This window comes from Monodelphis domestica, chromosome 1 (genome assembly GCF_027887165.1).
Source record: "Monodelphis domestica isolate mMonDom1 chromosome 1, mMonDom1.pri, whole genome shotgun sequence".
Classification (NCBI taxonomy): domain Eukaryota; kingdom Metazoa; phylum Chordata; class Mammalia; order Didelphimorphia; family Didelphidae; genus Monodelphis; species Monodelphis domestica.
The window spans coordinates 714,277,767-714,300,700 of record NC_077227.1 but is presented as its reverse complement, the minus strand read 5'-3'; the positions used below and the strand labels follow the sequence as shown (position 1 = coordinate 714,300,700).

Below are 22,934 nucleotides of genomic sequence, written 5' to 3'. Positions count from 1 at the left end.
CCTTCTCTCTCCCAGCTTGCTGATGACTTCCATTTCTGTGGAGGGGCCCTCGTTGGCCAAGAATAGGTGGGTGATCCCTGCTGACCACTGCAAAGCCCAGTGATGGGGTTATTTTTGTATATTAGTGATCCTTTGGGCCATCTGATACAACTCAGGGACCCAGACCCCAAAAGAATAGCTTTGTATGCATAAAACTTGATTCCAAAAGAAACCAACTCTAGAGAGATATAGCTGCCAACATAGCAAAAGTCCCAAGACCATGGCCCCCAGGGTTAAGAAATCCTCATAGAGAGGGCAGGAGGAGGAAGCTTTGGTGGTTCAGTAGTTTGAGTCAAGCCTAAAGACAGTAAGTCCTGGGTTCAAATATGACCCCAGACACTTCCCACTTGGGTGACTCTGGACAAGTCACTTAATCCTCATTGCCCAGACCTTACCACTCTTCTGCCTTGGGGGCAACACATAGTATTGATTCTAAAATGGAAGGGAAGGGTTGAAATTTAAAAAAGACAGAAGGGGAAGAGGGTGATGTGGTTTAGGTGGGGCCTGGTGGAAACCCAATTAAGTGCTTGCCTTGGTCTCTCCCCAACCTTAGGAGGTGAATTTGACCAGTGTGGAAAGAAAAACTGAATCAAGCTTTGGCATTTCTGCCACTAAGGTGGAGCAGACAGCAGTTGGAATGATAAGAGTAAAGATTGAAGGACAGTGAAGGCAGTTGGAGTGGGGAGGGCTCTGATGATGCCTTCTGGGTTCTGAAGATCGCCAAGGGAGAGCCCAGGGTTGGTCAGGGAGGGAAGGGGGTAGGTCAGCTATCAGGCTGTGGCCAAAGGAGTGGCTACCACAAGTAACCCCTCAGCCCCAGGCCAGGATTTAGAATCCTCAGAAATAGATGGACAGCTCCTATGTGATCCTGAATCCCCTTCTGGACCTTTCCAAGGATATCTGGAAGCCGGGAGGCCTCATGGCAAGTGCTGGACTTGGGAGTCTTTGTTGCATGGCCTGGAGCACTTTCTGTGTGATCCTGGCCAGTCCCTTAGCCCAAGGTGCCCATTTCCTTTAAGCATCAAGCAAGGCTAATAGTAGCACTTATTTCTCAAGTGTATAGAGAGAGTCAAGGTAGATGCTGCAGGCAAAGTGATCTGCAAACCCGAAATGCAACAGCTATTAAAGTGGAAATGATCAGCTCACAGCATGGGTGAGCCCAGTGAGCATTGCCCATCAGATGCTTACTAAAAGCTCATTGAATGATTCTCACCCCTCTCCCTAGGGTCACTCTGGGGGTCCCCTGGTCTGCCAAAAGGCGGGTGCCTGGACCCTAAGCCCGCATCACCGAGCTGGCTCAGGAGATTGTGGAAGCCAATGGAGCTCCCCGGGGCAGGGATGTCCATTTCTGCCCCTGTGAAGTCTGATGAAGTCCACTGGATGGCAGCAGCTGGTCATGCTCCTTCCTGGTCTCTGCCTGACCCAGTTGGGCAGAGGGAGAGCATGGTGCTGGCAGGATGGGTTCTGAGCTCTTCCCTGACTGAGGAGTCCCCAAGATGAGGGTTCTTAACCGTTTTTGCCCCCCCAGGCCCTTCTGGCTGGGGGGGGGGGGGAGAGAGGGAAACCTGTGGACCTCTTGGAATGTTTCCCATGGCATGAAATAAAATTTAAAAAACCAATTAAGAGTGCAGAGTTCCAGGTTTATAGACATCCACCTATGGATCTCTGGTGAAGAACACTTGCTTCAGGGCTCCTCTCTGGATATCTTTCCAATAATTCTCTAGTAGCCCCTCTCCTGGGCCCTGAAGACTCCTTTGTTTATCCAAGAACTCCCATTGGTGGCACATAGCCACAAATCGGTGATTTATAGACATAGACACAGGTACCGCCAGAGGGAGTGCCCTGGATGCTGGGGGAATCTCTATGCTCCCTCCACACCCCAGCAAAGTGCTTCCCCAAAAGCCAGTGGGATTACCTTCTTCTGGAAAGGCTTTGGGTTCAACCTTACTTTGGTGCCTCAAGATGGCGACCAGCTCTCCTTACCCTTCCATGCTGACTCTGGGAAAGCATGGAGGCGTCAATTCCCTCCCTTCCCAATCTCCCCCCGTTGTCCAAGCAGGGAAGGGTGTTCGGACCCAGGCTCACTGCCCAGGCATCAAATGCCCTTTCCATAGCACTAGAGTGAGGGGTTTGGAAACCACATCATGGTGGCTGAAGGGACTGGGAACAGAGTTCAGGGAAGACTTTGGGAGAACCAAACAGCCGTCTTGGAGGCCTTGGAAGAGGGATCGGACACATGCACACTCCAGCTGGGTGACACAGTGGATAGGACACCCCATCTGGAGTCAGGAAGGCTCCTTGTCTTGAGTTCAAATCCCCCCCCCCCCACCCCTTCCCGCTCTTCCGTCTTAGAACCAATACACAGGATTGATTCCAAGATGGAAGGCAAACGTTAAAAAGGTCTCTGCACCTACGGGCTGTCACATCCCTCTCCAAAGGTGTACTGTGTTTACTAGAGAACATTTCCCAGCCTTCCTCGCCCCCCTCCCCCTCCCCAGCAGGACAGAGGACAGTCCTGGAGAGTGGAGGGAGGGAGGAGCTCAGAGACGGGCAGCTGCCTGCCAGGGTGTCTCTGCAGAGGGCACAGGTGCCCGCCGCGTTCCCTGCCCACCTCCCGGCCCCTCCGGCCAGAGCCCTCGACACGAGAGGCGACAGCTGCTGCAGCCAGCTGTTGGAGGAGGCGATGGGGCAGCTCCTTTGCAGTGCCAGGTCCTCCGGCGCCCAGGATGGGGAGTGTTTGTGGCGCTTGGGGTAGAAGATGGTGAGTGGGCCCCGGAGCTGGCTGCTTTGTCCTCATCCCTTCACCCCCCCCTCCCCCCCCCCCCCGAGGCAGCAGGGCAGCCAACAGAAGAGGAGGGTCTTGGCCAAGGTCTCCGAGGAGCCCGGGGGGGGGGGGGGGGGGAAGCTGCCCAGTGGCTCCATCCCCGCCACCTTCTTTCTGATGGTCTGTCCTTCTCCCAGCTTCCTCCCCCCAAAAGGCCCTTCGAAGATGGGCTCCTGAGCCCCGGCACAGCCTGGGGGCCGGAGCTGTTGTGGTCCCCACCTTACAGGCGAGGGAACGGAGGCAAACAGGTTAAGGGACTCGTCCGGGGCCCCGCCACTAGCAAGCGTCTGGAGGTCGTCCCCCCTCCAGGCCTCTGACCCGGCTCACTGCTGGACGGACCCCCGAGCTCTGGGGCCCAATTCAGGGAAGCTGGCGCCCCGCACCACAGAGAGGCGGGAAGCGGACCAGAGCAGGGCATCCCTGCCCACACGCTACCCCCCCCCCCCATCCCCATCCTCTCTCGGGCCCCTGGGATGGCGCCTCAAAATGAGACGGAGACAGACAGACAGACAGGGGGGAGGCGGAGATGGAGCCCGAGACAGACAGACCCAGAGATAGACATGGGGGGAAGAGGCAGAGATGGAGCCAGAGACAGACAGACAGACAGACAGGGGAGGAGGCAGAGATGGAGCCAGAGACAGACAGACAGACAGAAGGGGGGAGGCAGAGATGGAGCCAGAGACAGACAGACAGACAGAAGGGGGGAGGCAGAGATGGAGCCAGAGACAGACAGACAGACAGAAGGGGCGGAGGCGGAGATGGAGCCAGAGACAGACAGACAGACAGACAGGGGAGGAGGCAGAGATGGAGCCAGAGACAGACAGACAGACAGACAGGGGAGGAGGCGGAGATAGAGCCCGAGACAGACAGACAGACAGACAGGGGAGGAGGCGGAGATGGAGCCAGAGACAGACAGACAGACAGGGAGAGCACAAACACAGCTTCCTCGCACCCAGGGCCACCTAGCAGGGTCGCGGCTGGCTCATATTCCTGCACTCTGCCTGGGGGAGACACAACCTTTCCCCAACTTGCCTGCATTGCTGTAAAGTGGGCGGGGTGCCTTGGCTCTTGGCCAAGCAGAAGCGCCAGGCCGGCTGTCGGGGGCCGCCCCAATCCCACTCTGCCCGGTCTGTCTGCCTGGGTGCCGCAGGGGGGCGTCAGGGGGGCCTACACACATACAGCTGGCTCCGAGGCCCCCCCCCGTGAGGTGGGTGCGCAGCCGCCTCCTCTTACACACGAGGGGTGCCCTGGCTTGGGTTGCTTTTTTTATTTAAATGTGGACCGTTAGTCACATGACTGGAAAATCAATAACGAAAAATAGTTCTGGAGCGTTTCCGGGCCGCCGCGGCTCCCCCCTATGTACAAGCCCGTCACGGTCCGGCCGGGGCTCAGGCCGCGGCCAGCTGGCCCAGGACCCGCCTGAACTGCTGCGTGCTCTGGCCCAGCTCCTTCACGCGGTCCACCATGTCCTGGGCGGCCGTGGGGGAGGGGTACTGCAGGGCGGCCGTCTTGGTGGTCACCACGATCTCCTTGAGCATGTCGCACAGCAGGTTGCTGTAGTGCGTCACCTGGCTGCGCACGTCGGGGGCCTTGGCCTGGCGGCTCAGCGTGTCGCCGATGAACACCAGCTTGTGGGCGCTGAGGATGACGAACTTGCTGTGGGCCACGAAGATCTTGGGGGGCTGGTTGGTGGCGACGGCGCTAAAGAAGGCGTCCACGGCGTTGGTGAGGGTGGTCAGGTTGGACTCGCACTGCTCCAGGTAGAAGAGCAGCAGCTGCCGGTCGGAGGGCCCCGACCCCCCGGGGCGGCCCGGGGCCGGCGGCTGGGCGGCCGTCCAGCCCGACAGGTCGTGGTCGATGGGCCGCGACACCTCCTGCTCGAGCCGCTCGAACTGCTTCAGCTGGAAGGGAGACGAGGGGCGGGCTGGGGGCTTGGCCGGGCAGGGTCTCCCACGGGCAGCCTCCAACAGGCAGGGGCCTCCCACGGGCAGGGGTCTCCCATGGGCAGCCTCCCACGGGCTGGGGTCTCCCACGGGCGGCCTCCCACAGGCAGGGGCCTCCCACGGGCGGCCTCCCACAGGCAGGGGCCTCCCACAGGCAGGGGTCTCCCACGGGCAGGGGTCTCCCACAGGAGGCCTCCCACGGGCTGGGGTCTCCCACGGGTGGCCTCCCACAGGCAGGGGTCTCCCACGGGCGGCCTCCCACAGGCTGGGGTCTCCCACGGGTGGCCTCCCACGGGCTGGGGTCTCCCACGGGCGGCCTCCCGCCCGCCTCAGGGCCTGCTTCACAGAGGGAGGAGGCGGCCGGGAGCCAGCAGCCAGGAACGGCCCCGTGCCAAGGGCCCCCCTCCTGGGTGACGTGGGGACGAGGCAGGCCCGGGGTAGGGGCACACGGGGGTGCACACTCACCTGCTGCTGCTCCAGCTGCCCTTTCCCCTGCCGGATGATGTTGCCCTTCTCCAACAGCTCCTTCTGGGTTTTCTCAAACTCTTCCTTCCCCTGGGAGGGAGGGCGGAGGAGGCGGTTAGGATGGGCCCGGCTTCCCCCCCCCCCCCCCCCGGAACCTCTGGCCCCTGCTCTACCCCGAGGCCTGGAACCCTCCTCGGGCAGAGGGGCCGTCGGGGGACCGGTAGCACCTGTGCTGGGACCCGAGGAGCTTCCTCCAAGTGACCCAGCACAAGAAGGGGGCCCCAAAGACCTGTGGAGGAGGCAGGAGGGTACCCCAAAGGACCGGCCCCCGCAGGCTCAGTAGATGGAGGCCCAACAGCCTCTGAGAAGGCCACCAGGAGTCCAGACGCTCTCTGGGGCGCAGCCAACCCCCATTCTCTGAGGAAGGAGCGCCCGCCCTGCCATCCGCTCCTGGGCTTGTCCCCAGGCTGTCTGGGGCCCCGGCCGGCATCCCGAACCCAAAGTGTCACCCTCCTTCCTGGTCTCTTGCCCAGGGCAGCTACCACCTCTCGGGCCGCTCCAGGGAGGCGACTGATTTTAGATATAAAGAGTGGAGGGTGCCGAGGGAGGGAGGAGCCGAGGCATTCTGGGGGCCCCTAAGGATGGGGAATCTCAGACGCTGGTCTCGGCACAGGTAGGCCCTGGCCTGGGAGCCCCCCCGGCTCCCCCCGCCTGCCCGGGCGCCCCCCGGCTCCCCCCTGCCCGGGCGCCCCCTGGTTCCCCCTGCCTGCCCGGGCACCCCCGGCTCCCCCTACCTGCCCGGGCGCCCCCGGCTCTCCCTACCCAGGCGCCCCCTGGTTCCCCCTGCCTGCCCGGGCACCCCCGGCCCTCCCTACCTGCCTGGGTGCCTCCCGGCTCTCCCTACCTGCCTGGGTGCCTCCCGGCTCCCCCTGCCTGCTCGGGTACCCCCCCGGCTCCCCCCCTGCCCAGGCACCCCTGGCTCCCCCTACCTGCCTGGGTGCCTCCCGGCTCTCCCTGCCCGGGTGCCTCCCGGCTCTCCCTACCCAGGCGCCCCCCGGCTCCCCCTACCTGCAGATGGACGTAGTCGTAATCCTCCATCCAGCCGCCTTCGCTGTTCTCGTACTGGCCGTCGGGAGAGTCCTGGGACGTGAACTTGGGGGGGGAGGGCAGGGGCCTGGACTGGATGCTGCTGGCCTTGTCGGGGGCCGGGGCGGGCTGGGGGTGGAGGCCGGGGGGCCCGGGCTGGCCGCCCGCGTCGGGGGCGGCCGGCTTCGTCCGTCTGAAGAGCAGCGAGGCGTTGCCGTGCAAGAAGGAGGCCAGCTGCTTGGTGTCGTCGGGGATGGCCCGGGAGCACGTCACCAGGCCGTCCAGGCTGTCGGCGGCCCCCGGGGGCTGCCCGCCGGCCACGAGGGCGCTCAGGGCCCACTGGCAGCCGTCCAAGGCCTGGCCGTGCGCCAGCAGCGCCTGGTACGCGTCCTCCATCTTCTGCAGCTGCCGGGCCAGCTTGGCGTGCAGGGCCCGGTCCGTGGCGTGGGCGGCGTGGCCCACGGCCCCCCGGGCGAACTCCAGCAGCTCCCGGACGGCCGCCCTCACCTCGGCCGCGGCGGCCCGCAGGCCGGGCACGTGGGGCTCGAGCAGCTCGGCCTCCCGCCAGCCGCTGCCGCCCACGAAGGACATGAGGCGGGCCACGGCGGCGCCGACGGCGTGCTGCAGCCTGGCCAGCGTCTCCATGGCGGCCTCCAGGTCCATGGGCTCGCGGCCGGCCGCCGGCTCCTTCACGGGCACCACGTCCAGCGACGAGGACGACAGGTTGCTGCGGGTGCTGCCCGTGCTCGAGGCGGACAGGCGCTTGCCGTCGGCGCGGGGCTCGCGGTCGGCCTGGGGAGGCACGTCGTACACGCCGTCCCCGTCGGCCTCCAGAGAGGCGGCCCGGCTGCCGGCCGGGGCCAGGTCGCGGGGCACGTCGTACACGGACCCCGGGGGCCCCGGCTTGCGCAGGCCGGGGGGCACGTCGTAGATCTCCGGGGGGGGCGCGGGGGCCCCCTTGCCGGCGGGCGGGGGGACGTCGTAGACGTCGTCGGCCGGGTAGGGGTCCGGGGCGGGGACGGGCGAGGGCGCGAGGATCAGCGGGTGCCGGCTGGGGTCGAAGGGCTTGGGCTTCAGGAAGGCCGGGGGCACGTCGTACGTCTCCTCCCGCAGGGGTCCGTCGGGCACGTCCTTGCTCACGGACGGGGGGACGTCGTACACCTGCAAGGAAAAGGGGCGTCACGTCGGGAGGCCGGAGGGCGCCCCGGCCACAGGCAGAGCGGCGGGTGTCTCCGCACAGGGGGAGAGGCCCGAGGAGCGCCCACGAGGACTCGGGGGGCGGGCAGGCCCCTCGGGGTGCCGACACAGAGCTCCCGGGGGCCACTCACCGTGTGGGGGTTGGGGAGCTGCAGGCCCTTCTCCACGCTGGGGGGCACGTCGTAGATGTCCAGCGAGGGGTCCCGGCTGTTGGGGCCCTTGACGGCCATGGGGGGGGTGTCATAGACCTGTCGGGAGAGAGTCCGGGTAAGAGGCGGCCGGCCGAGGAAGAGGAGCCCCGGGAGAAGGGGCCTCCCCGCAGCCCTCACCTCCTGGCTGTACTGGCTGGGCAGCAGGCCCCTGACGGGGGGCACGTCGTAGATCTCCTGGGTCCCCGAGGACAGGAGGTGCCTGGGAATGTCGTACTCGTCCTGCTCCGCCTTGGGCGATTCGTAGACGTAGGCCTGGCCCACCCGCGTGGGCACCACCACCTGGGCAGCCGGGGAGAGAAGAGCGAGCCATCAGGGAACACCCGGAGGCTGCCGCCGGGAGCCCGACGAAAATGGGGGCGGGGGCGCAGTCAGGCCTGGGGGAGCCCCGCGGCGCAGCCGGCCCCCCGCTTCTGCCCCACAGCCTGGACTCTAAGACAGACAGTAACGGGTTAAAAGGTGTTCGCTGGGAAACATGCAATAACCATGGCGAAGACGAGGCTGAGCCTGCGGAGGTCCTTCTGTCCAGGCGGCGCCTGCCCTGCCCCGACGGGTCTGAGGCCCTGATCGAGGGGGACCCGGAAAAGAATCTGTGCAGAGCCGGGGGGCCCCTGACAGGCTCCTCCTTTGGGAAGGGGCATTTCCCTGTGCCCCCGGGTCTGGGAGGGAAAAGGTCCGTCCGAGGGGTCCCCAGCAGGAGGACTCTGGAGTGCTGGGACGGCGGATGGCAGTCTGTGTGGGGGTCGCCTCGACCGGCACAGACCAGAGGCTGGACGCTTGCCCAGAGAAACCTCTTGGGGAAAAAAGGTTCCCCGAAGGGCGGGGAGCTCCTCTCTGCTCCCGGGCAGAAGGGAGGCAGGGAGGCAGGCCAGGGTTCGGCCTCTGGGTTCCCGCCCTCCCCAGGGGCCTTGGAGCTGACCCTGGAAGGACACGGCGCCCAGGCAGGGAGGCCAGGCCGGCCCAGGGCGGTGTCACGGCAGGCACATAGCGCGTGACCGAGGGCTCTGGCCCCCTGGAGAGCTGGGAAAGGGGGTTCCCGAAAGCTTTAAACATCAACAGCCTCGTTTACTGCGTCCCAGGAGCGAGGAGGAAACGGAGGCGGAGTCAGGCGGCCTGACCAGAAAGAGCTAGAATTTGAACCCGGGCCGACTCCAGGAGAGCGGTCTTTCCTCCTATGCCCTCCGGCCTCTCAGGGGAGAGCAGGTCCTGCCTTGGGGCTCCGGCTGTTCTCCCACCTTCCAGGAGCCCCCATGACCGGGACGGAGGAGGCCGGAAAGCTCCGGGATTGCCCCCCAGAGGAGGGGAGGGCGCGAGGGGGCCGAGCCTCAGGCACGCTGCTCACTGGCTGGGCTAACTGGGACGGCCTGGCACAGGCGGGCACGGGGCCCGAGGAGGGGGCCAGCCTGCCAAGCTCCCAGGAGGTGGGACGCCCCCGGGCTCAGGAAGCAAGCGGCTTGGGGCAGGGCCCAGAGGAGCAGGCCTCGCGGTCCTTCCCAGCCCTAAATCCCATGATTCCACGGCCTCACTCTGGCTCTGTAAGGAATGAACCAATTACTCCCTAATCTCATTCTCCCCGGGCAGGCCCGGCACCGCCAACAGGGGAGCGCCGTCCCAAGGCTGGGCAGATGGTTCCCCAGAGCAGTGGCTCCAGGCGCGGGGAGGCCAGGGACAGGCCCCTGGCGCTGGTGGGGAACAAACGAAGAGCACGGGGAAGGCAGCGGAGCGAGGGCTGGGGGGCCCTGAAGGAGGCAGAGGAGGGGACAGAGCAAGGACACAGCAAGAGGGCAAACAAGTCCCACCAGACGCAGGGGACGGCGGTCAGTCTGCGGGCAGCACCAAGGACTGGAGCAGGCTTGACACGGAAACCTCCGGGGGGAAGGGACCCCGAGCCCACGCCAGCGGGGAAGCAGCGTCGCCCGGGCACACACGCAGCGGCAGAGCCGAGATGGGGGCCCAGGCCTCGGGCCCAAGCCAGAGTTCTTTCCCCGGTGGCCGGGAGCTCGCCCGAGCGGCCCCCCGCCTCTGGCTTTCCGTTTTCTCATCTCGATCAGGGAGGAGGTGATCACTGCATTCGGGCATCCTCGGTATAATTTGGCCTAAACGGCGCGCCTACAAAGCCCCTCGGGCTTCTCTGGCCTCCGCGGGCTGACCGCTCGGGCGCCGTGCTGCTCTTAAGGAGTCCGAAGGCTCGAGGCCGCACGAGAACGGGCACCTCCACGTCCCCAGTGAGGCCCGACGAAGCCTGAAATAAAGGAACAAAGCGAGACGGCCTTGGCCATAGGCTCGTTTGGAGGGCCGACATTCGGGCACGGGCACGGAGCGAGCCGGACGGCCCGGCCCGGAGTCAGGAGGAGCTGCTCCTAGCGGGGTGACCCTGGGCCAGCCCTCTGACTCCAATCACCTAGCGCAGGCCCTTCGGCCTTAGAACGGACTCTAGGACAGAAGTGTGTGCCTTAAGGAGAGGAAGGAGAGCGCAGGCTGTTGGACGGGGAGCCCCACGAGGGCGGGGGTGCTCGGTATCGGTGGACTGGACCCAATTCCAGCCCGGCTCTCATCCCAGGGGCTCGAGTGAGTCTCTGTCTCCGTCTGGGCCTCGGTTTCCTAATGTGGCAAATCAAATGATCCAAATGGAGATTCGGCTGCGCCTTCTCTTCTGACGGCAGAACTGATGGCGCCTGATCAAAGCTGCCATAAGCCGCCTCGGGACAGAGATGGGGGATCAGGAACGGCACGATGGCATCTGCTGGTCTACCCGCCTCCCTCCGTGTGCCGGCCTGCCTAGGGAATTCCTGGCCAGGCGGTCAGAGTCCAGGGGCCACGTGGAAGAACGGGCCTTGGGCGGCAGCAGGCAGGAAGCCGGCCGGCCCAGCCACTGAGGCCACCAGGATGACGAGCCAGGAGCCTCCGAAAGGCCCAAAGCCAGGCTTAGGCAGCAGGACGGAGGCTCCCCCCGAGCCTGGACTCCCTCTGAGGCCTTTCTCCCAGGTGTGCCTGAGCCAGCATCCCCAGAGAGGGCAGCGAAGGCGAGCCGGAGCCCCGGACGCACAGCAGGGCACACAGTAGGGCTGAGCTTGACAAGGCGGCAGAGCGTTGTCCGTTGTGATTTTCCAAGTCCAGCTCGGCTTCCCTGCCAAAAGCGCTGCCCCCCCCCCCCCCGGGAGAAAACATTCCTTAAATAAAGAGGGCAGCCTGGCCGGAAGGAGCTCAGGTTCTGGTCCCCAAGAAGCAGACGGGCCCTGCTCCCACGACAGACCGGAGGGACTGCCGCGCAGGGGTAGCCTGGGCCCAAGGCCTCCTGCTTTCCAGGAGCCCCAAGAACGGGCAGGGCTGAATGGCCGGGTGCACGGCGGGGGCTCTGGGCACTGGGGCAAGCAGGCCCGGTCTGTGCACCGCAGGCACCCCCCCCCCCCCCCCGCAGAGCCGACCCCTGGAAACATGGCGGCCCTGCGCCCAGACTCCCTCCAGGGCCTGGCAGCTTCCCCAGCCAGGCCCACGTCATCCTCCACTGAGCAGATCCGGTGTTTGGCAGTGCATCGCCCGATGACGCACGGACGCTCCCGGCCAAGCGCCTCCCTTCGCTGGGCTGGGGGCGCCCGAGGGAGGACCCCAAGGCAGAGGGAAGGGGCTTGCCAGGGAGGGGGCTGCCCCGAGAGAGGCCCCCACTCGGGGAGCAGAGGGAGAGTCCCCGCCTCAGAGCCAGAAGGGCCTTCCCGGGGCAGCAAGGGAGAGCGAGGAGGGTCTATGCGTGAGATACGACTGCGGGCAGCCCCGGTGCCCAGGGTCAGGAGGCAGGCAGGCAGGCAGACAGACGGGGCCTCTCTCCTAAAGACAGATCAGACTGACAAGCGGGCTGAGACGCCCAGGACCCCACCGCCTCTCATCTCATGCACTTTAGGCCGGCTAATGGCTGCGCTGGGGGGGAAGCACCCCGCCTCCCCAGACAAGAGGGGGGCGGCAGGCTCCCTCCCCCGCGTTACTGTCTCCGACTCTAGGTTGCCGCCAGCCACGGCGGCCTCTTCCAGCTCTGATTCTCCTCCAGAGCTATTTTTAGTCCCTCGTCCTCCCCTGCCAAAACCTGCGGAGGCCCCGCGCCGGGGAGTGGGGGCTGCACCGACAGACTGTCAGGGCTGCCCAGCTGCCTGGGTGGGAAGGGGAGGAGGGGCCGCATGCGTGGCAGCCAGCGAGAGCAGAGGGATGGCCGGCCTCCTGGCCATTTGTCCGGGCACCCCGGGGAGGCAGCGGTTGGGAGGGCTTCCCCGGGGAATCCCCCCGACTCCCCCTCAGCCCGGCCAGGAATGGGGGAGCTAGGGCTGGCGGAGGGGGGCATTGGGCTGGCTGCCTGTCCCGGGAGCCCCCCAGAACCGCGCGGGACACAGCTTCTGTCAGAGGAATGGATGGTCTTTCAAAACCCAGCACGCTTTCTTTCTGGATTTTCTGGGGTGAAACGCTTTGTTTAAGGGAGGCTGCCTGGATCAGAAAGCGGACCGGGCTGTCCCTATCACCAGGGGGTGGCGCACCCTCAGCCCGCCCCCACACAACGTCTAAGGGACGCAGGCTTCCTGGGAGAGGCCAGTTTGGACACTGACTCTTCCTGATGTAGGGCTTTAGGGTCTACAAGACACCGTCCATCCCGGCCCTCACCACAGCCCGGCGGGGTTCATGTCCCATTTTACAACCGAGCAAACGGAGGCAAGTGGCCTCCTGCCCTCAGCGCTGAGGTGAGATCTTTCCGGGCCCCTCCGCCTCCCTCACTCCCTTTGCTGCGGCGCCGTGTTTAGTGCTTCCCCCAGCCCAGAGGCAGCACGACAGAGGTATGGGTTCAAATCCAGGCCGACACTCAACGCTGGCAAATCCGTCTGTTCTCTAGTTCTCGACCTTGCAAGCCAGGCACAGAAGCACTCCCACCAGTGACCCCAGCGGGCTCCAAGGGCCGGGGAGCCTCCCCTTCCCCTTTGTTCCCTGGACTCCTCACCCAGTGTGTAACGGCACATCCCGGAGCCGGATCTGTGGCGCTGGACTCTCTTTCATGACTGGCGAGTGCTCTGGGGTCCCCGCGCCGCCCCCAGAAGCGGGCAGGCACCAAGAAGTTAAAATGACTTGGATACGACGAACTGACTGCGCCACGAGCTGGCATTAAAACTTGTACGCGGATGCCCAGCCAAAGCATATCAGATTGGGTGGGTGAGAGGAGGACGCCCATCACAGACCTGCAGCCGCAAGGGCTGCTGGGGGAGCCCGGAACACCAGGGTGCCAGGTGAGCCGGGGTCTGTAGGCCCCGGGACATGCCTGAAGCCAGGGATGCTGTGGAGGGCACCGGAGCCATGGGCTGCAGTCAGTGCCAGGACGGGCCACAGGCACTGGGACAAGAACCAGGAAGGTGGCTGGGGCAGGCCACCAGGCCCAGTCGTGAGTCGGCTTCATGGGCGAAGGAACGACCACAGGTTAGACTGTGGACTCGGGAGCGTTCTAGTCTCGAGCCAAGGACAACTTCCAAATCATCAAGGCTCTCCAGGCGAGGAATGGGCGTAGACAAGCTGATCTCACGGTGAATGAGCAGGCACAGGGACAGCAGTTCTGAAGCAATGGGAAGGGTCCGGCCTCACAGAGGGGAGACCCGAGCTCAAGGCCTGGCTTTGACCTGGGAAATCTCAGAAAAGTGGCTTCAGAGTCTTAAGCCTCAGTTTGCACTTCTGTCAAATGCAGAGCGTAAGAACGACAGGACAGACCTCCCAGCAGGGGTAAGGAACGCGCTCCTCCTAAAGCACGTCTCCCCGAGCTATAACTGGGGTCGCTGTGGATCTTGCTGGAATTTCCTTTGTTGTGAAAACGTCACCACATTTCGATAACCAAGAATCAAGGGGATCATAGCGGCCCTTTCCCTCTCCCAGATCCTAGACTAAGGAGAGAAGAGAGGCAGGAAGGGATCCCCTTTGGTGGGTCTGCTAGGGAACAGAAGAGCTTGGCCCCACCACTCCTCACCCGCCTCGGCTCGGCACCCTTCTCTCGACGTGTCCCACCACTTGTAGTCAGTGGCCGTCTCACCCTGCTCTACGCGTGGCGCTATTGGGAAGCCAAAAGCCCGAGAACCTAAACCCGAGGACAGGCAAGCAGTGGGAAGAAAAAGGAGAGGGAGGGGGTCCTAACTGGCTGCCACTTAGACCATGTTCTCCCTAAAGAGAGGCAATCGCGTCGGAGCCAGGCTTCTCCCCAGAAGAGAGACTGTTCGGTTAACTGCAGGTCAGGTCAGAACTCCCCATTTGATGTTCTTAATGGACTCTGAGGCTCTCCTCGGCAGAGGAAGGAGGGAGGGGGATGCTGAGGAGGAGTCAGTCAGCCACCAACAAGGCAGACGTGGAGTGAGGAGAGAGAAGAAAACCACAGCCGGCCGGCCTCCCTTTCTCCCTGAGGAAGCCAGGCACAGAGTGGCACAGGCAGCTCAAGAGCCTAAAAGCAAGAGAGCGCCGAGAAGCCAGCAAGAAGTCACAGGACCCCGGACAAAGGGAGGAAGGCTGGGAGCTGGGCCCCCACTGCCCCGGCCAGCAGGTGTTCCTCCTCACACTGGGTACAGGGCAGCAGGCTGCAGGTCCTCCCGACAGCAGCCAGGAGAAGATGCCTAAAGGGAAGGCAGAAGCCAATCTGTCAGGGTCAACAGCTGGCAGGGCTCAGCACGGGAGAACCTGCCAAGTAAAATGAAGCTAATGAGGCCTCTGCTGGGCCGCACTGTGGATCCTGAACAGAATTTCCCCAAGTGCCGCAGTAGCGGGAGGACAAATGTCACTCAGGAAGGGGCTGGTTTCGAGGTCCTAAGAAGCTGGCGGCCACAGCTCGCAGAGGAAAGGAGGCGGGTGCCAAGCCCTGGCAGCGTCCCTGGGGGCCCTCCGAGTTCAGCCCAGGACACTGGGACAGGTCATCAGGAAGCTCTGTTCTCTCCAAATCGGAACCCTCTGTACGAGCAGGCCCCATCCAGGGGGCTCATTCCTCCTGGCACCCAGGGCGCTTCCTAAATGACGCGGGCCTTAAGCTCACCTGGCCTTCCATTTGAGAAGCCGCCAGGAGCGTCTGGGTTAGAAGCCTGCCTCTCACTGAAGGGCTAGCCTCGGGCTGTGCTCTGTAAGACCTGGAAAGCACGAGGGGCGCTACTCAAGGGGCTTCCTACGGCTGCTCCTTATCTCAACTAAGCCCAAACGGGGGAGGCCCTGTACGCTAGTCTACATCCCCACAGGGTCTAGCACACGGAAGAGGCCAACCAGCCGTTGAAATGACCTGAACTGACTCTCCTAAACCACCTCAGGAAGTCTGGCTACCACCCAAAGCTCAGTCACTCTGTCTAAATATCGCCGACCGTGAATCTGGCTGGAAACAAACCTCTGAGCTGGAGGCAGAGTAGCCTCCGGCTCCAGCAAGGCCAGAGCCCAGCTGCTCCAGCTGTCCCTGCAGGGGACAGCTGACATCCTGGATCAGAAAGGACCCTTCCTGCCTAGGAGCTCCCCAACAGCCTACAGGATTATGCCCCAACTCCTCGCTCAGCCCTCAGTGTGGCACTTCTGGACTCTGTCACACGCTGACCTCCACCTCCCTCCCCAGCTTTGACTCCTACTAGCCGTCTATTTATACACCATTTAGTCAAATAACGTGGATCTACTTCCCCCTCAACATGGCAGGGTCAAGTCAAGCAAAATCAGCCAGCCTTTATGAAGAACCTACTATGTTGTGTGACCCTGGACAAGTCACTGCCTAGTCCTCATCACTTCTGCCTTGGAACAAACCCAGAGTACTGATTCTAAGACAGGAGGTAAGGGTTTAAAAGAGAAGAAGGAAAGAAGAAGAGCCTACTATGTGCCAGGCACTGTTCTAAGAGCTAGGGATGTAAAGGCAAAGAATGGCCTTGTTCTCAGGAAGGGCTCCAAAAGGGGAAAGAGCATGCACAGACAACTGAGTACAAACCAGATGAAGGATAAATAGATGATGTCAGAGGGAAGGCACTGAAGCTAAGGCAAGCCCAAAGGCTTCTTACAGAAGGCAGAACTTTGGTTGGGGCCAAGGAGGCCAAGAGGCGGAGAACTGTGACCATGGAGGCCATGCAGGACCACGAGACTGCTCATGGCTATCTCCCCTGGCTTCCATTTCTGCGGGCAGCCAGGCCTTCAGGTCCCATCAGCCCAGCTGTGCCATATACCTTCCCAGGGTCCGGCCCGGTGCCCCGGACGCAGAAGGTGCCTCTTGTTGACCAGGCATCCTAGAAGGTGTTGGCCTAGGAAGGGTCCTCAAGGCCTCAGGATATATATCTCAGTTTACCAAGAAGTACACTCAGGCCCAGAGAGGGCAGCAGAGGACTTGTCCAAGGCCACCCAAGACTCTCTGCTTTGTTATACACAAGGTTTTAAATGACATGGTGACCTTTTCAGCCTGCTGGAAAATCCCGCTTCCCGGAAGGTTAGAGACTGGGGACAGCCCTCGGGGCACATTAGTCAGTTCCGGGGGGTACTTCGGGTTCCTCTGTCTCCAAAGCACTGGAGGAAGTGACCACGAGGTTAGCTGGGGCTCACCCTGAAGGCTCTTGGACCCCATGCCTCCTTTAACAGTGTTCCCCAAGGGAAAGACTCTGCCTCCTGGAGGCTGAGCAGGCTCCCAACTTGGTAGAGGGAATCCTCTGGGCAGAGCCAGGCCATCTGAGGGGAGGGACCCTGGAGTATCACAACTTCTATCTGAGCCAGCACAGACCACAGTGCACACAGCAGGTGCTTAAACACCAATGAAGGACTTCGAGTCACTGGCTCTCAGGCAATGTTGTGTCTCCAGGCTGCAGCAAGGCTCGAGGGACAAACAATAACAGGGGGTCTTGGGTAGCTCTCACGAATGGACATCAGGCTACCTCAGGCCAGGGTGGACACCCACATCCTGTGCCAAGAGGAAGCAGCCAGTGGCTGTGCAGGGTCACAGATACCAGGTGTGGCAGCCTGGAAAACATCCGGGCATGGCACAGGAGGTTTTACAACGAGCTGCTTTCACATCCTTTCCCTCACTTCATCCTCACACAAATCCCGCCAGGTCAGGGACTCGCGCTCTCTCAAGGAGCTGGACCAGCAGCCCACAGGCCTAGACCTTGGGCTTGCATTCCCCAGGCCTCTCCTGGCCACAGCTTGGCCCAAGCCCCTCCAGGAGCCTGCTGCGGAGCTGTAAGGCACGACGAGCAGGGTGACTGCAGAAAGGACTTCCGCGAGCTGCTGCGGTGAAGCGCGCAGAACCAGAACAGTGTACACAGTACCAGCAACTGTGCAATGGTCAATTGTGATCGACTTGGCTACTCTCAGCAATACACGGATCCAGGACAAATCGGAGGCACCCGTGACAGAGTGCTTTACACCTCCAGAGAAAGAACGGTGGCAGTCAGAAGGCAGATGGAAGCCTGCCATCTTTATTTTGGGGTTTGGCTTTTACAGGAGGATCCTCCTGGAAAAATGAACACAATGGAACTGCGTCTTGCCTTTTCTGGGATATCCGTGTATAACCCAGAAAAGAAGAAGAAACAGCTTCCCGGCTTCCTACCAGCTGACCCGACGTATCCCCCAGGCCACGCTGCCTTTCTCTCTGGGGGGACTGCTGTTTCTTGGTGCCCAGAGCAGAAACAAGAGTACACTGTGTGCAGGGTATAATGACGGTGACTGGGACTGTAATAAGCCAGAGCTGACTCATGTTTACAGAGTAAACATTCTGTCCTACCAGTAGCCTAATGTGTTCCAAAGCCAAGTCCTTGACCCTCAGGGGGAGCTTCTCTGCCTATCCCAGGAGGAAGGATGAGTCCGTGCCGGGGAATACCCTCTCTCTGCCACAGAGCTTGGCTATGTCCCCAGCCCCCCGCCCTGGGGGACCCTGGGCACGTCCTTCTGCCCTCTCCTCCCCAGCTACAAAATGAGAAGGACTGCACTAGAGAATTCCCAAGCTCCTCCTAGGGACAGTCCACACAGACAGATAGAAGCATCATAAAGAGAAAAAAAGAGAACCATCTCGGCCTCTCTTAGCCAGCACAGGTTGGCTGAAGAAAGCAGCCTGGTGGCTCGCAAGGGCTGAAGTATATAGTGTACAAAAACCCAACAGTGCCTGCCTCTCACCACCTCGGGCCAGCACCTGCTGCCCCAGCAGGAAGAACAGCTCAGAGCCCATTGGCACGTACACCCCCTCACCCTACCCCCACGCTGCAAACATCCTGCCACTGGCGGAAGCTCTGGGAAAACAGGCAGGGAGCCAACTCTTTGGCAAGGTGCTGATTCTAGGAGTGTCCTCTTTCTAACCTCTAGAAGGGTGAGACTCCAAGGTCTGGGCCAGCTCCCAGATACTCTGATCATTCCTTCCCCAACCCTGGAGACTAGACAGCTCTTTCCTAGGCTTCTAGCCTTTGGCCCAGCCTGTAGGACGCTGGCACAAGTACCAATGCTTCCAAGCCACAGAAGAAACAGCAGGACTAGGTGGAGCCAGATAAACTACCTCACTTGGTCCTGGGGCTGCCATGAATTCAGACGGCTTTTTTCATGGACCCTTTCAGTGGTTCCCAAGATATCTAGGTTCCTTGAGTAGCCTCTAACCCTATGCCCTGCTATGGGATGCTGACAGGCCCCTGGACATGAATTTGTTACAATCCTTTGCTCCTTGGGGGCTGATAAGACACAACACAGCAACAGATACCACTGAATCCATTATATTTTATTATTTTTTAAAACTCTTACCTTCTGTGTTAGAATCAATATTATGCATTAGTTCTAAGGCAAAAGAGCAGCAAGGACTAGGCAAATGAAAACATACAGTTAGGAAGTGTCTGGGGTCAAATTTGAACCCCAAACCTCCCAGGCCTGACCCTCTATCCACTGAAGCACCAACTTGCCCCCAAAACCATTTATAATCAAGTGTATTGTGGGCTATTGATAAATAACTTTTGCTATCTGCTGCTCTAAGTAGAAACAGGCAGCATTTTCAGTCTGTGGATTCCAAAGGGCAAGGGGTTTCCTGCCTAATGAAGTGAGTCACTTGATCCTGTCCAGACTTCCCAAACAAAGTACATGGGTTACCAAGACAGGGTGCTTCCAAAACATCAGGGCTCAGGGGGTATAACCAGCTTGGGCTATGATTGTGGAATGAGGCAGAAGCTCCCCAGATTCCTGAGTCAGGCAGATCCTAAATCCAGGTTAATAAAAGAGAACTGAAGACATGGGACAGACAATAAAAGGGAGAACTGCTCTGAAAGGCCTCAAAACGCTGGAAGTGCTAGTGACCCTCAGGCAAGGTGCAGCATTTTCAGTCAGAGCCAATGTGGTCCCCTGTTCTGTTTGATGTAAATGTTACAAGGGAGGGTTTGTGGAGGAGCTGGTGGTGGAGGGGGAGTCAGTGGGAAGTGGCAGAGATGATAAAAAAGAAAAGAGAAAATTTCCAGCATGAATGGGTACCAAAGTGAAAAGAGATGCCCTCTTCCTTCCCTTCTTTGCAAAGGCAGGAAACTATGGGCAGAGCATCGCATATACTGCACCCTCCCTGTAGTCTTTGTTACAAGGGATGGCTAGTCAGTTGTGGGACATGGATGATGATAGCAACTGGTGAGAGAGGGAGGAGAGACAAGGATGAACATCAAGAGAGAAGAGTATCTAGGAACAGAGAACAGACAACAAATGCTATTGAGGTCAAGGATGTGCATGGTCTGTACCCCAAAGAGATCATAAGGAAAAAGACTTGTACAAGAATATTCATAGCTGAGCTCTTTGTGGTGGCAAAAAATTGGAAAATGAGGGGATGCCCTTCAATTGGGGAATGGCTGAACAAATTGTGGTATATGTCGGTGATGGAATACCATTGTGCAAAAAGGAATAATAAAGTGGAGGAATTCCATGGAGACTGGAACAACCTCCAGGAAGTGATGCAGAGCAAAAGGAGCAGAACCAGGAGAACATTGTACACAGAGACTGATACACTGTGGCACAATCGAATGTAATGGACTTCTCCATTAGTGGCAATGCAGTGATCCAGGACAACTCTGAGGGACTTATGAGAAAGATGCTATCACCTCCACAAAAAGAACTGTGGGAGAAGAAACCCAGAAGAAAAACAACTGCTTGATCACATGGGTCAATGGGGATAGAATTGGGGATGTGGACTCTAAATGATCACCTTAATACAAACATCAGTAATACGGAAATAGGTTTTGATCAAGGACACATATAGAACCCAGTGGAATTGCATGTCGGCCTATGGGAGGGAGTGGGGGGAGGGGGGGAAGGAGGGAAAGAACATGACTCTTGTAACCAAGGAAAAATATTCTAAATTGATTAATTAAATTAAAAAAAAAAGGATGTGCATGAAGAAAAGACCAAAAAGGCCTGCAAAGAAAATGCTCTGCCAATTTTAAAGCTAAACTCTGGATGGAGAGAGAAATCTGCCTGCAGATGTGACAGAAGCTCTAGGAAAAACCAAGGCTCGGAAACCATCTGGCAGAGCCTTCTCAGAAACTCTCAGGGGTGGGATGTTAGATAAGAGCTTTGGCCAGGATGGGACGTGGCCTAGTGCTCCGCAGGGCTAGGCAACTCTCAGGAGTTGTGGGTGGATAACAAGGTCAGAATTCACTTTTGCAGCCCATCCAGAGCAGGGTGGAAATGGAGAGATGGGTTCTTCTGGCTCCTAATCCACTTCAAGTGCATGTCCCCCCAATAAAAGCTCAGACTCTCAACAGGCACCCAAGGCCTGTGAAACCTGGCTCCCAGCTACCTGTTCAGCCTTGATTCTTATTCCCCACCGACACCCTAGGAAGCCTCCACTCCAACATGTCTACATAGCAACCTGACTACTTTTTGGTCCTTTATTCTCATGCAACTCCCCTCCAATGATGGCCTCTGGCTTCTGTACTTCTCCAGGCTTGGAAATGACTGGCCCTTGCCTAGGTGATAGAAATGCCTAAACCAAAGTCTTCCCTGGCCCCTGCCCACTCCACTCCAACAGAACACTGGGCCTGGCTCTCCTCTGCCAGCATCCCGTTCTGTCTTTGAAACATACGTGGTGTCCACAGGGTGTCCTTTGCTTCCTCCCTTCATCAGTCTGTAAAAAGCCAGAACTGTCCATTTCATCTTCTACTGCCCATGACAGTGACCCTTTGTGTTTGCCAAATTTAATTAGGGAAACAGAAGCTGAAGAGGCTGGACAAAGGGAGTGACCTGATCCTCCTCAGAGTGGGGGTCAGGGGGAGTTCATGGCACCTGTGGGCAGACACAGACAACTCCTCAAGAAGAACACATCTGCTAGCACTGGGGGGGTCTCTTGGTCTGATGACGAGGACGGAGCAGCATAAATTGTGCGGCTGATGGCTGTGTGCAGAAAGCCTACCTCCTGAGAGGAAACATTGAGATCTGGAGGGTCCCAACCCCTTTTCAAGGTCAAACTCAACAAACCCTGATTACCTAACAAGCCTGCCACAAGCTTCTCCTGAATCTCTACAGCTCTCTCTTCTGGAACTCAGCTGTCATTTCCTAACAAGAGAGCTGGAAAGACCTCAGAAGTCATCTAGAGCCCCCCCCTTGTTTTGGGGGTGAGGAAGCAGAGACCCAGAAAGTGTGCGTGTGGGAGTAGTAACAACAACAATAATAGCAAACATTTATAGGTCCCTTACTAAGAGCCAGGCATGATGCTGAGTGCTTTATAATTATAGCACATTTGATCCTTATCACAATGGTGGGAGGGAGGTGCTCCTGTTACTCCCATTTTACAGATGAGGAAACTGAGGTAAATAGGTTAAAGTAGTCTACCCAGAGTCACACAACTAGCAAGTATCTGAGGCCACATTTGAACTCAGATCCTCCTGACTCTATGTCCAATACCCACTGCACTACCACTGAGCCAGAGTTAGAACCCAAATCTTCTGCCTCCAAACCCAGTATTTATTTTTTTACAAGACCACATCACTGTCTACCCCCTGCATCCCCAGCATGTGCAGCCTTCTATGTGTATGTGCCTCTCCCCAAGGAGAACAGAAGTTTCTCAAGGCAGAAGTGGACCGAGGCCCTTAAGTTCTGAACTCAGAAGGCTCCCCCAGCACACCTGCTAGCCATGCCTCCCACACTGGAGACCCCTAGGTGCCTCCCCATTTTGCTGGATGAAATTTCTGAGCCCCTCCTCTGGCCTTGGAGACCCTTTACCACAGGATCCCAAGCATCAATTCCTCTCCTTCAGCCCATGCCCCAGCTAAACCGGCTGCCAAGAGTCCCTGGGCTTTCTCCTCTTTGCCCAAACTAGTCTTTCCCCCTTTCCATCTGTGGCAAAGCTCTGCTCGTCCCCCCAAACCCAGACCACATGGCATGTACACTCTCAATCACAAGCCTTGATTAAGTGGTGAAGGGAGATCATTCCTGTCCTTGAGGAACTTACGAATGACCAGAGAAAACAAGTCAATTATAAGGCCCTGCAGGAAAGGTGTCCAGTAAAGGGGGTGTTTAAGCCGAGTCTTGAAGGAAACAGGATTCTGAGAACTGGGGTCAGCCAGTGAACAAAGGAGGATGCTGGATGAGGAACAATACACAGGCCACCTTGGCTGAACCCCAGAGTTTGTGGAAGGAAGCAATGCTACTGGAGTGGCAAGGAAGGTACCAGGCATTCCCCCCTTCCCCCAGCACCAGCTGGTTAGGGACAACACTAGGCGGATAGTGCTGAGTTCTTAGAAGTCTCACCCCAAGCTGAAATGTCTGGAACATTCCAGAAAAATGGCCAGGCAATGTTCTAAGAAAGATCTCCAAAGTCGGGGAGCTCACTACCTTCCAGAGATGTCCAACATGCTTTGGGCAGATCCAATTTCCAGGCAAGCTCTCCTTACTCAAGCCTCAAATCTACCTCTCTGCAACAGTCAGCCACCGCTGCTAGGCTCGAGTCTTCCAGAGAAGTGGAAGCAGTTATCATGCCCTCCTACGTCTTCTTCTCAGGTCCTTCAACCCATTTCCCATAACGCTTGGAACTACTGAACCCAGGACTAGTGCCTTCCAGGTTGGTCCCCTCACTTCTACAGCTCCGCTGGGATTCCAGGATCCCAACTACAGGACCAGAGAGGGTCCCTAGGTCTGGCTTCAATACTTCCAGGCAGATCTCTTCACTCAATCATGAGATGGTCATGAGGAAAGCAGCAGATGAGGCATCCCTGTCCTCAAAGCAGG

At 59.6% G+C, this 22,934-nt stretch overlaps 1 protein-coding gene across 6 annotated transcripts in view; it reads right to left on the bottom strand.

The window, feature by feature from the left end:
* Positions 1-4,115: 4,115 nt before the first annotated feature.
* The window catches only part of BCAR1 (BCAR1 scaffold protein, Cas family member), a 118,016-nt gene continuing 99,197 nt past the window's right edge, over positions 4,116-22,934 (bottom strand). For 5 of the 6 annotated variants that reach the window (XM_056811516.1, XM_056811497.1, XM_056811518.1 and 2 more), the window contains exons 3-7: positions 7,884-8,045; positions 7,686-7,802; positions 6,340-7,518; positions 5,272-5,361; positions 4,116-4,764 (exon numbers count right to left, since the gene is read on the bottom strand). In XM_056811516.1, the coding sequence (XP_056667494.1) occupies positions 4,252-4,764; positions 5,272-5,361; positions 6,340-7,518; positions 7,686-7,802; positions 7,884-8,045 (2,061 nt within the window). In that variant the 3' untranslated portion in view covers positions 4,116-4,251. The remainder of the gene's footprint in view (positions 4,765-5,271; positions 5,362-6,339; positions 7,519-7,685; positions 7,803-7,883; positions 8,046-22,934) is intronic. The other variant, XM_056811501.1, reaches the window with a different exon arrangement.